At 40.6% G+C, this 13,931-nt stretch overlaps 1 protein-coding gene across 18 annotated transcripts in view; it reads right to left on the bottom strand.

Moving 5' to 3' along the window:
- The window catches only part of PCDH15 (protocadherin related 15), a gene marked incomplete at its 3' end in the record, with an annotated part of 626,354 nt that overhangs the window by 157,856 nt on the left and 454,567 nt on the right, over window positions 1–13,931 (bottom strand). For all 18 annotated transcript variants that reach the window (XM_081912931.1, XM_081912944.1, XM_081912932.1 and 15 more), the window contains 2 exons: window positions 7,051–7,185; window positions 5,331–5,480 (listed from right to left, as the gene is read on the bottom strand). In XM_081912931.1, coding sequence (XP_081769057.1) covers window positions 5,331–5,480; window positions 7,051–7,185 — 285 coding nt within the window. The remainder of the gene's footprint in view (window positions 1–5,330; window positions 5,481–7,050; window positions 7,186–13,931) is intronic.

Raw genomic sequence — 13,931 nt, forward strand, 5'->3', positions numbered from 1 at the left:
AGAGCTGCCTTCCTGGATAGGGCTTGGGATGGTGGCAGTGGCAGTAGCAGTGAAGCTGTGGCCATGAAGTTACACTGGCAGGACCGCCACTTCAAATCCTTCACCTTTGCATCTCTATTCCACATAGAACACTTTAATCTTACTGCATTTCTGACAGTGGGACAGCATACTCCTTCACTCCTGAGGTCATTCAATAGGCTATTTTCAGGGGTGAATACGCAGCTCTTTTCTCCAAGAGTCTGCTGCCACACCCTGAGCCCAGCATTCACTGCTGGGATGGTTTCATCACTTTTCCAAGCGGTCCACACAGATTCCTTGGAGACTCAATGGGTTTGGCAGCAGAAAAAAGCAAGGTAAAGGTATGGCAAATGAGAAAGCTAAAATCTAAAGAAGAGAGGAAGGGGATTGTCATCACCTGTACAGGATGGTTATAAGCTGGGAAGAGGTGAGATGAGATATAGTTAAGCAGTAAAGAACATGTGGTTTAATTCTCAGCTCAGCTGAGGACTCAGTGAACATAGCCTTAGGCAAATCACCTAGGAACATAGGAAGCTGCCTTACATTGAGTCAGTGTACTGGTCCATCTAGCTCAGTATCGTCTACACAGATTGACAGTGGTTCTCTAGGGCTTCAGAGAACAGTCACTCCCAGTTTTACCTGGAGATGCCAGGGATTGAAGCTGACACCTTCTGCATGCAAGGCACATGATCTACGACAGAGCTATGGCCCTTCCACCTTTCAGCCTGTGTCATCATCAATAACAGAGGACACTGACACCAGCCCTTCTATCTACCTACCTATGACAAGTTTCATGGTCAAAACCAAATGGTAAAATCAGAGCAATCCCTTCATTTCAGTGCCAGCTGTGAACACACACCTTTTTTCTCAGATTACTGTTGTTGATAACAGTATAGCTCTATGTATTTGCATTTTATACAAAAGCCTTTGCTTTTCATTCACAGTCAGACCTCACAAGTGAATCCCTTTCCTCAATATTCTCATGGCAAAGTCACCCCTTTCTCTTCCATTAGGTCAGTCAGCTGAACAATCTGCACTTCTGACCTCTTGACAACTGATCAGCTCAGAAAACTGAAAATTATTTCTGTAGAGGAGGTACTTAACTCCACCTTACTGACCACATGGCCTCTCCCTCTTCAGTTTAAGAGGAGGCAACTAAAAAGACACAGTGGCCCTTGACTTTTATCTCAGACACATTCACAGTACTCTAATAAAAGTCAACCACAATTTTCAGCTGCTAATAATGAAAACCTCCAAAGGTGATACATCCTGATGAGGGAATGATTTGGTCTCTCCTCATTTATGAGATCAAATACCCCATGAACAGAATGAATCAATTGTTGCACAAGTACATGCTTGATATGAGATCACAGTGGGTACTCAAAATGATTTCACTTTTTGATTTGATCACTCTGGTACATACACAGTGGCATTTGCGTATGTGTGCCTTATATAGAAACAAATTCATTTAATGCAAAGGGTAATAAAATATGTATTGTTAAGTTACCAAGCCTATGGAAGATTCCCAGGTGACTCCTTACTCCAGGAAGCCTCCCTTGCCTTCCTCGTGGTTTCCAGGTGCTTCTTTGAGTGAATTCTGGTGTTGCAAGTCAGCTCACCAGGGGATCAGAGTTGTGGGGGAGAAGCTGCTATTCTACCATGCCCTTTAATCTGAAGCAAAAGCTATGGTCTCTATCGTTACATTATAAGTGGCTACATGCTGGCTAAAGTCGGGGATATTCATTATGAAATGGGACAGAATAGCAAAGAATCATGAGTAGTTGCTAGGCAACTCCCAATATGCCCTCTATGGCCAATTGTGACTCTTCATAAAAAGTGCATGGTGCCTCAAGCCACAACATACTTTTTGTGTATTTCATGTTTTGTTGTACTTGCAGATATTGTTCCATATCACCTTGATGTTTTATATGAGTCAAGAGTGTATATATTTATAAATAAATTAAGGTAAGAAAATTATTCAGTTGGACACCATCTAGATGTAAAACGAGTAGCTAAGCAACTGAAATATGAATCAGAAAGTTCATGGCTAGAATCTTACTACAAACACTCTAAGTGGCCTCCGTGCTACCGAGGCCACCTGAGCCTAAAGCGACAGTAAGGGATCCAGAAGTACCTTCACGCTGTTTACCTGTTCCTTCACAGAGAGTGTGGCCTCCCAGCCACCTGGTCTAGGGAACTACCCACTAACAATGCCTCATTCTTATCTGGACTGAGCTTTTCCAACTCTAAAATATTATTTTTGTGGTGAGACGATAAGCACTGTACATAGTATTCCAAATGCGGTCACACCATAGACTTGTATAACAGCTTTATGATATTGATAGTTTTATTTTTAATTCCTTTCCTAAGGATCACTAGCATTGAATTTGCTTCTTTTCACAGCTACTGCACACTGGGTTGACATTTTCATCAAGCCATCTACTATGACCCCAATAACTTCTTTCTGGTCTGTCACCACCATCTTTAAAGGAAGCCTTCTCGCCTCTAATAGCTGCTTTGAGTCTACTTGTTAACCATGCTGGGGTCCTCTTGACCCCCAAGGTACCTCCTGATCTGTGGTATATGCTCCAGGGGAAGTTGTTCCACTCATGCATTTTTAAAGTTGAACACGCCCTTCTGATATTGTGGGTCATCCAGATCATGTGGTTACTCCCCATGCCAACATCAAGGGAGCCCATAGCTTTTGTCAAGGGAGCAATTTGGTTTGCTGTTATATTTAAGATACACATAGGTGGTAGATATGGGGAGTGCACACCATTCAAAGAAAAATGAGTTTTAAAAAACAGTGATACATTCTTGAAAAAGTTGTCGGATTATTGAGAAGTAAGCCCTATGTGAGACTACACTGATATTGATATAAACAATCAATATGCAAATGTAATTGGCCATATTTAAAAAACTGCTATGGGCACATTGTGCTTTATTCATCACCTTCTGTGTTGTGGTAAATAAGCTGCATATGAAAGATAAATATGCATACATATATTGCAGCAGTGCTGATCAATGCGAGTTAGTCTCTGCTTTTCCCAGGTATTGCTGACATGCTTAAAAAACATGTTGCAAAATCAGTTTTGGCAAGGGACGATGGTGGAACAGCAACAATGAATGTGTACGGAATTGGCCAAGATGGCTTCATAATACCATTTCCAGCCAAGTTCTGTTGCTGCAGTGAATTAATTGCAGTACATTACATTTATATCCTGTCTTTCCTCAAAGGATCTCAAGGCAGCACACACAGTTCTTGCCCATTTTATCCTCACAACCTCACTGTGAGTTATGTTAGACAGAGAGAGAGTAACTGGGTCAAGTTAACCATGGCAGAGTGGGGATTTGCACATGCTTCTCCACAGGCCTAGTCCAACCCTCTAACCCAACAACACCACACTGGCTCTCCACTCTGAAAAGTTATTAATATATAACTCCATTATTAATCATTACAATAAGTTTTTGTCTGTCCACAGCCTAAGGTTCCTGAATCATGCTGACAAAACGCTGATGGTAAAGTTAATACTGTTGCTCCTGAAGCATGCAATCTAAAGTTAAAGGAACAGTAGTACAGAATAAAGTAACAAAGAAGCAGAGAGAATTTAAGAGTCCTGTTTGCAACACGTGTGTGCATATAGAGAAGAAGAAGAAGAGTAGTTTGGATTTGATATCCCGCTTTATCACTACCCGAAGGAGTCTCAAAGCGGCTAACATTCTCCTTTCCCTTCCTCCCCCACAACATACACTCTGTGAGGTGAGTGGCCCAAGGTCACCCAAGGTCACCCAGCAGCTGCATGTGGAGGAGCAGAGATGTGAACCCGGTTCCCCAGATTATGAGTCTACCGCTCTTAACCACTACACCACACTGGCTCTCATTGGAACATAAGCAGAGCCTTGCTGGATTAAACCAAAGGCCTATCTAGTCCAGCATACTGTTCTCACATTGGCCAGTCAGATGCTATGGAAAGTCTGTAAACAGGGTGAGGGCAATTTCACTCTCCTTTAACAACTGGTATTTAGAAGCATGGTACCTTAGATACAGGAGCTGGAACACAGCCATCACTGATAGCCTCACACTCCATTAATTTGTCTATTCACCTTTTAAAGCCTTCTACGGTAAGTTGGTGGTCACCACCACATCTCATGGCAGTGAATTCCATACTTTTAAGTACATGATGTGTGAAGCAGTCTTTCATTTTTGTCTGTTCAATTCAGCTTCATTAGAGAACCCTGAGTTTTAGCATTTTTCTCCATATCACACATAAGATACACACCTCTATCATGTCTTATTTGATAATTTTCCTAAACTGCCCCAAGCATTGTAACTCATCGTTTTGCATGCCACATTCTGCACCTTTTCTAGGAATATTGAGGGGGGGAAATCTGTATGTTGCTTCAACTAGAGTGACCCTATTAGCCAATCTAATTGCCATCCCAAAGCAAATGTGGTGGTTTTGGGATTAAACTCATTTGGAAGCAATGGCTAATTTTCATTTATTTGAATGGCAGCAATAAGAAAATAATCAACAGGATTAGAGAGCTAATCTATGGTAAATGAAGATAATAAGAAGAAACCAGAACTGGTATCTTAAAACAATTAGCTGTCCAATTACAATGCAACAAAATTGCCAGTCTGAATCTCTTTACTCACATGAATATATAATTGTAGTAAGCAGTGATTTAAAAAATCTACAGCTCAGGAGAAAATGTATTAAGGATCAACTTCTGCAAGAGCTGAATTGAAGAATAGCACTAAAGCTATATACAAAGCCCAAATCTCAAGGTAAAGTCTCACAAAGCCAAAACAAAAACAAACCCCCAAAACAAATAAGTCCTCAATTGTCTAAAACAGTATTCAATACAAGCCTCTGAAAGGTGTTATGTACTGATTTTCCCTCTACAGAGGCCACCAGTGGTGTCAGAAACAATAGCAAGAAAATATTTCCTCCCACTACAGATTTTGTGGAAAATGAGTATTACTTATTTTCACACTGAAAAATGAGAATGCATTCTTTACATTTTTGACTCTTCCGATTTTCCTTCCTAACACATCTTTCACAAGGCAAGTTGAAATGATTGAAATTAAAGACTGTCTGGATTTCCGTCTCATGCTTACTTTACTTTACTATCTATCTGTCTATCTAACATCATCTCTCCCCCTCTCTCTCTATTTATTTTGTATACTGCCCTATAACAGTAGCTCTGCGGGTGAAGATCAGGATCCTTCCTCCTGAACATTTTTTATTTACATTTAATATGTTCCACTATAGGCTTTGTTCAAGAACATGCTGAAAAAACAAATGTACCTTGATAACGCTTTCTCCAGGCCTCATGTCTGTGTAAATCTTGACGTTATATGATATGTTGGAGAAGGTTGGAGAGTTATCATTTGCGTCAATCACAACAATATTGACTGTGACTGGGGGGCTTTCTTGCACACCATCAGAAGCTATCATCTTCAAAAACAGACATGAGAAAAAATACAATTAAATGAACATAATAATTCAAGTATAACTGAAACTGAGCTTTAGCACATCATGCACACAACCTCAGTATACTGATTAGAGCAGTTCCTGTAATCACTTTAAAATCCCATTTCAAAACATTTTCCAGGTGAAGAATTATATCCAAGAGAATCATGGGGGAAATGTTTTATTTTAATTGGTGAGCTACTTCCTTTTTATTCTCCTTTAGATCTATTCACACATTACCTTTTTAAAGCTGTAGATCTAAAGGTGTAAATTGAAAAGAAGGGTGTTGCTTAGGGAGCTAGGAATGACTGCCGATCCCTGTCAGCAAATACTCACTTGCAAACTTGGTTTGCCCTGCATAATATGTGTGAAATTGCTCCCGATAATGTAAAGATGAAGCAAAAGGAATAAGTAAGCTATTAAAATGATTAACTATCATCTGGGTTTCATGCTCCAAATTATGACTTGCAAGCCTGTAACACCTTCAGTAACAGTCGTTGTTCATTTGCTTATAACAAATGATCTCATTATAGGCAGAACCAATCAGCAGAGTCTACAGTCACAGAAGATGTGTGATGGGACAGTGGTGATCACCTGACCTCCTCAAAGCAGTGACTCAGCTGTCGGGAGTCAGGTGATGCCCACACTACCACCACACAGTACACTAATGTACCACACTGTGCACATGAAGGCAGCATGTCTCACAGGAGATTTGAAGTCTACGAAAAGACCCTACAGTGGTACCTCAGGTTAAGTACTTAATTCGTTCCGGAGGTCTGTTCTTAACCTGAAACTGTTCTTAACCTGAAGCACCACTTTAGCTAATGGGGCCTCCTGCTGCTGCCGTGCCACTGGAGCATGATTTCTGTTCTCAGCCTGAAGCAGAGTTCTTAACCTGAAGCATTATTTCTGGGTTAGCAGAGTCTGTAACCTAAAGCGTATGTAACTTGAAGCATATGTAACCTGAGGTACCACTGTACCTCTTGTGAAAGTACAAGGCACCAGATATAACTTTGTATCTATATGCTTAACAAGGAATGTAACAAAGATGGTCAGCAGTACGGAAAGCCAAGTCCAAAGAGGAAAGGTTGAAAGAACTTGGTATGTTTATCCTGGAGAAGACAAGACTGAGTGGGACACACAACGACTCTCTCAAATACCTGAAAGCCTATCCTACTCAAGAGGGCAAAGACTTGATCACTGCTGCTCAACAGGCTGGGATTTGATCCAATGGGTTGAAGTTACCAGAGGGCAGATTGATTGAACAGAAGGAGAAACTTTGTAGCTGTAAAAGCAGTTTAATAATGAACTGAATTATGTAGGGTGGATGGGTGGGCTCCCCATTGCTGCAGGTCTTAAAGCAGAGGGGGGACAGCTGCTCTTGTTATGGATTTCCTGCACACAACAGGAGGGTTCGACATCACTGCCTACAAAACTTCTTCCAATTCTCTGATTTTGTGAAACAGCTTTCTTAAAATTTATGCCAATTTGACATATCCGGCAAAAATATCCTACTTGTTCTCCAACAATAAATCAGCAACTGAACTTTGCTTACCGAAAAGGTGTACAGCTGTTGGAGCTCCCTGTCAACTGGTTGAAGCAAGGTGAGGTAGCGAGTTATGCCAGTCTGAGTCACAGTGAAAAACGTGTTGTAGTCGTTTAGAAAAATATGGAGCAGGGGGTCCTTTGTCTTGAAAGAGAAATGAAGAGAATGGTTATTACATTCTCAAAGGTCTAGTAACAATATGCATGCAGGCTGTTTTATTTATAGTACTATGTATCTAGACAGACAATGACATTTGGGAGGAAATGCAATACAGTTTACCTAAATTGCCGGAATTACAATCTCTTATTGAATTGGAGGGAGGTGCTGGGGGAGGCAGTCCTTATCCCCACTGCACTGTTTTCCTTTTAACCAGAAGTGCCATTGAAAAGCCATCAGCCTTTTCCCAAATAATTTGAGCTCTGATCATAACCGTCTTTTGGCAATTGGGCATTTTAGCAATTATTTCGAGATCAAACTTTTAAAAAGCAGTGGGAGGGTGAAGACTCCAGCCACCTGCCAGATGAACAAAACCGCAGTCCATAGCGAAAGCATTATACCATTCGCTGATAACATATTTGCTAAAAACAGCCGTTCTTACAATGCAGATTTCAACACGCCAATGGGAAGATGATAATTTATGATTCAAAGCATCTGCTTCCATTGAAGGTCTTGAGAAAGCTGCCAGTATGCTTAACGTAATTGGGAAGCACAATAGCTTTGACATGTTGGCAACTGGTGTGAGGCTGTAGCTTGTGTGTCATAGAACAAAGGGCTGAAGATCTCCATTTGTGCCACAAAGCAAGCCATTTAGAAAGAATCAGAGTGAAGGATCTTTTGTTTTCTGTATCAGAAAAAAGGGCCCACATCACTGGGAAATAAGAGGATTCCCTTGGTTTAAAAAATGGTAGAAGGCATTAAAAATGGCTAAGTTTTCAATGCGATGGAGCTCTTTGCTTTCATTCATATAGAACCAGAGGTGCCAGCTTGCAAGGGCGATTGCAGGGTCAAAATCACACATGTGATATCAGGATGTCGAGAGAAGCTGGGGGCAGAGCGGAACACAGTGGCTACATGGCTTCAATGGCTGGCGGCGCCTCCTCCAACTGCTTCTACCCTTCTTCCCCTCTGAAGCAGCAGGAGGAGAAAGAGCTAGCTGCTGGAGCTGTTCCGCACTCAGCCTCCTCCACCCCCTCAACACTGGGCAGCCCTAGCCACCTCCCAAAAGATATTGAGGGGGCCCAAAACTGCTCAGCTCCCAGGAGCTGGTGTCCCTCTATGGAACTGTTTTTAAATGCTGGGTTGGATCCAGGCTTAGAGTGAGATCCACTGAAATCAATGAGACTCAAGTGAGTCATTAGTAACTTACTGGGTCAACTTTAAGAATGGATCCAACACACCACAAATACTCTCAACCTACAATACTTTCCTCTGCAAAGTGTACTCTGCAATACATATTTGAACACTGTGACCAAAGAGCCCAGAAGATGAAATTATATATATATATATATATATATATATATATATATATATATATATATAAAGCATGGCCCGAGCTGTGAGGAGGTGGTGGGTTTTCCCCTTCATCTAATTTGTTACAGTTTTGGGATTAGTGGAAATGTTACATTTCTGAATAAACAAGGCAGCACCATGTGCCACAACGGCAGCCAAATAATGTGCTCCCCAGGTCAAATCCCGTGAAACTGTATTTTTGCAACGCTGTTGTGAATAGTATTTGTGAGATGCTATTGTGGAGTATGCTGTGATAACTGAAAGTCATCAGACTCCTAGGCAGCAAGCCAGCTAAGAAGAGTAATAAAGGTCTCATTCCACACACCAATTTTCTGACAGAACAACATCAGGACTTCCCATTTTCAAAAGTTTCCATATAATTTTTCTTCAAGTACTGCAATAACATTTATTTGCTAAGCAAATATGTATTATAAAAACCTTGTAAACACCCATTAATGTGACACACTTTCCTTTTACCAGCTAATTGAAATATCGAAGACTTGTAAGATATTTCAAAAGGAAGTTTCTACAGGTGGTCGCTCGTGTTCCAAGAAGTATTAACAGCATCACTGCAACTGACAGGAATAGGAAAAGAGAAACAGGGAAAGTACTAAGGATCTTTTTCACATGTGATGCATCTCTTTCCCCAATGTTCTGCATTCTGTCTTATGTCAGTAGCACTGCTGTGTGCAGACAAGAAGTAGGAGAAATAAAGGACAGTGCGCAATGGGTGAAAAGGGAGTAAGGAAGAGAGATGGTAGCTTTGAACATGATGTGGCTGCCGCATCTTCAGAAGAGATAATCACAGTTCTGATCTTCAGATGAGGTATGGAAACAGAGAAAGGAATGCTGCTATCAAATAGGTTTTTCTTTTCTTCCAAAATTAGTGTTTTGAAAAAGTATATTCAGCAAAAGACAGGTCAATTTTTTTGTTTTGTTTTTTTATACAGGAAGAAAGGTGAGAAAAAGTGAAGTCAATGAGTAGGAAGGAGTTAACACACCCACACAAACATCTAAAAATACCTACAGGAATGGCACCTGGTGGGACCTAAAAAACAAAATGAAGCAAATAGAAAATAAAATAAGTGTAAGCAGTAAACTTATATAATGCCTGGAACCACTTTAAAAAGCTATTGAAATAAGACATGTAAAAACAATGGACCACCAAACAAAAGCACTATCAAGATCTTCTTTCCTTTGTAAAGATTACAAATTTAGACCGAATCTAACACTCAAAACACTTTCCCTTTATAATCACCATTGATATTTCCCTATTCATGAAAGGGGAGTCACAAACTCATGTGCATTCTCTCTTCTGAAGTTAACAATGCTCGCACTGTTAGATCACACACACATGTTGTGATTTGCAGGAAACAGAAGAAATATTTCTGCACCATCTCTTAAGAAGGTTAAAAGGGTAGAAGGAGGAAGTAGAAGTAAAAAAAGAGAAAGCTACCTGACTGGTAAGTTGTTAGCTGGGGAAATTAGAATTCCTAAATAACATTTATACAGGTACACTGGGGTTCCCCAACATCTTCTCTTATGGAAAACCAGTGTTGGTTATTCCTCAGAAAACACTGTGTTTATGAAGATAAAGCTTTTGAACAAAAGTAGAGGCTAAGGGTGGATTTTGTTGTTGGCCACAGGAACCTGACACCACTGTGTTCATTTCCTATAATATGCAGATGTTATTTGTACTAAACAGCAGGAGCTATGAATTTGGATATTGGATAAAGTCCCACTATACTGATTCACCCAAGGTCTTGCAACCTGTGGGGGGAAAGCAGGGGTAAAGCCAGAATTCATCTTGCCTTTGTCTCCAGCCAGGGCAAAGCAAGGAGCATAGACAGAGCTGAATTGACTCTGGGTATTTCATCAGAAAGCCTTGTTAGTCCTCAGGGTAACTCTGTCTCCTGGGAAGAGGCCCTGCTCATAACTTTGCATATTGGGAGCTGCACCATACATTTAGAAGCACCATAGCAGAGTAGCAGCACAAGATGCTGAGGATGCTCACTGCCCCTTGCCACAGACTAGGAGGGAGGTGTAGTCTTGCCTTGTGGGGAGAAACAATACTACAGGGTATGGAGAATCGGCACCGGCTCTGTGGTGTTTGAGGAGGATGTAGCTTCTGCCCTGAAGTTTGTTTAATGCCTAATGACAAGGGGGCTGTGGAAATCCATATAGTGCATATCTTGGAGTAATTATGGGTGGGACAGAAATGTCTTCTTAGAATATCGTCTAGTTAGATGTGGATGCAAAGCCAAATAAAGGGGTTGAGGTGAGCTCTAAGGTCTGCAGTAACCTTTGAGAATACATAAGGGACTGAATATAGGCTAAATAGTAGTATTCTGCTCTGAGCTGTATGTGAACCACCCCAACCTCCAGGGAACTAAATGGATGCAAACACAACAATAGGTTTCAGTTTAGTGAACAGAAGTTCAAAAGATTCTTTCCTGAATCACCTTGGCAATGGATTTCAACATCTCCATCACAAATTTTGTTTTTTGCCAGTAATCTGCTAAGAAACTCCAAATCCAGAATGGTTTCCCAGTTCAATTTGGCAACTGTGAAAAATATTGCAAATGATGGCCCAGAAGGACAATCTTTGCCACACACATGGGATTACAAACTATGGTATTAGAGGTAAGGTACAACCAATAGAGGTTATAATTGGCTTCCATGGGAAATCTCTCTCTCCCTGAAAGGGACAGAGCATTTTTTCAGGGTCAGTTGAACTGTGCCAGAGGGACCATACTGACTCGCTGTCTATGTTAGTTTCCCTGAGTCACATGACAAGGTTTATAATCCCTTTCACACTGTCTTAAACCATAATATGCCATGTTGCTTTACTGACTTTGGAGCCTGCATTATGCCAGCTGTTGTTGTTTGCATTTATAATTTCCTTCTATTGTAGATCAGCCTTCTGGGTAGGATAACATAGATAGCTCAAGAGCATAAATCACTTTGTGGATCTCAAGTTTCACAGGCCTCATCTAGACATTCTGCTACAGAGTTAATGTTGAGCTTGAAGCTAATGCAGAAGTCTCATGCTAAAATGAATACTTAATGTTCTACACTAATTCCATGTCTGAGCTTGTGAACTCCACACAATTAACACTAACTTCTGTCTTTCGATTCAAGAGGGAAAATGCATGTTCATTAATTTTACCAAATCTTCAGATGCTCATGTTCTCACATGCAGAAATCAAATTGTTACACCCCAGGGGTTCGTCTACAGGGAATTAAATTAGCATTGAATCTTTATTTCTGTTTTTGATTTAATGCAGGAAAACAAATTTACCGTGTTTTAATTTTGAATTAAATATTTTTGATAATATGTAAATGAGATTACAGTGATGTTAGTTGACAAAGTTGACACTTTAAAAAACTTGACTGAAAATATTCTTGAAAAATTACTTAAGCAGCTCATTCTATTCCCCCTTCCTTTTCCCTGTGCTGCCATTGAGTCTATCTAGTCACAGAGATACCTGTTTTGACATATGAGCATTTATTTATATAGTCTGATGACCTATTTAAAAGCTTCATGGCCCCCAAAGCCTCACTTTCTTTTAATCCTTCTAAAAGTCCAACAAGCTAATGCAAGTTCTGCAGAGTTCTAATGCTCCTGTATTGCTTCTGGAAACTAGTCAGGGATGCAAAATCTAGGAATCCAATAGTCACAGGCTCCTAAAATACTGGAGCGAGTGACAGCCATCTGAACTGCTGGTGAGGTTGGAAAGGAGGTTTCTTCTCTTTCCAAGGATGCAGCTGGTAACAGAACTTGGCCACCGCCTCTTCTTACTCCTGAAGTGGTCCCTACCAAAAATTCCAGGAATAATTATAAATTTATCAACATCCCAGACTGAGCAACCAGGAGGAAGTGCTGCTCAGTGATAGAACTTTGCATGCAGAAGGTCACAAGTTCAATTCCTGGCATATTCAGGCAGGACTGGGAGAGGTTCTGAAAACCAGTCAATGTATTAACATTATCACCACCATCCTGCACTTTACTCTATGGTCCCAGGGCAAGTTACAACATTCAAACAGAACTGTACAAATTAGATAATACTGAGCTGGATGGACCATTGGTCTGACTCAGTATTAGGTAGCTTTCTATGTTCTTAGGTGTCTAATGCCATCAGTGAAACACATTTTTTCTCTCTCTTCCTCCCCACCCACTTATCCTGGCAACATGGGTCAGCGAATTTGGTGTCTTCAGTACTATATAGATTCAATATACTGACAGGCTATGCTGAGCTACAAAACCCCCTTCCAGTTTCAAAATGAGCAGTAGGGTGGAAACCTGGGTAAAATGAGACAAGAGGAAACAAGGCTTTTTGGAAGTCATCCCCGCTGCCTATTCCCACATGTCTCCACCTTAGGACCACATTGTATGGCATGGTCATCAGATGCCAGCAGCCAGTAAATAATGCATCCATCAAGAGAGTTGCTCCACATGCTGTGTGCATGTATATTTGAAGATCATGCACCAGACACTTATAGGAACTGCAGCAACAACTTTCAAGGTTCTGGAAGATTGTGATGGTATGAAGAAAAACACCATAAAAAAGTGAGGCATGATCCTAGTCCTATAGATTTCAGCAAGGAACAGCACTGTCATCAGGTGGCACTTAGGCCTAAGCCCCAAGCCTTTTGAAGTGGATCCTGTCCCTACTCTGTTTTTTAAACTTGAAAAACAATTTACTCACTGGGAGATGCTGCAAAAGAACAGTGCCAGTAAGACTCCACCCACCTAACCTCTTAATTTGCCTAGTGGGAAATTAATGTATCATGTCCAGAATAACCTGTTTTCATCCTGCAGCTCAGAGTAACTAAAGCTGGATTTTTGTTTTTCCTTCTGAAAGTCTATCTAAATTTGCATCACAAATATGATTTGCTCTATGTGCATCTACTATGTGTGAATTTGTCTCATGAACTTGTGCCCTGAATCTTTTAAGTATCTAGAAATTCTCATGTCAATGGGCAAAATTTAAACTCATCTTTAATTCTCTCACTCAAATCTATTGGACTTGAAAGTGCCCACTTTTGGCTGGAACATGCCCATCACATTTTTATATTAAAACCCTTCAGTAAGTCATGAAATATCTGCTTGTGCTATGATCTCTCCTGCCTTTCTGGATAGCAACCCATTCCTTACCAAGCACCACATGCTGCTTTTGAAACACATCTCACCCTGCATTTATCCCAAATGAAAGTCAAAGCATAACCATCTCATTTTCTTCACTCCTTCAAAAATTCCTAAGGCTTCATTTCAGCATGGGTTATGCAATTTGCTTATATAAAAAAGTCACTCATAAACCACCTGTTATTTTACACATTTTCAGAATTGATCCTTATGTATGCTAGTTCGTGTTAGATTG

The sequence above is a fragment of the Podarcis melisellensis genome (assembly GCF_964234715.1).
Source record: "Podarcis melisellensis genome assembly, chromosome: 5".
Classification (NCBI taxonomy): Eukaryota; Metazoa; Chordata; class Lepidosauria; order Squamata; family Lacertidae; genus Podarcis; species Podarcis melisellensis.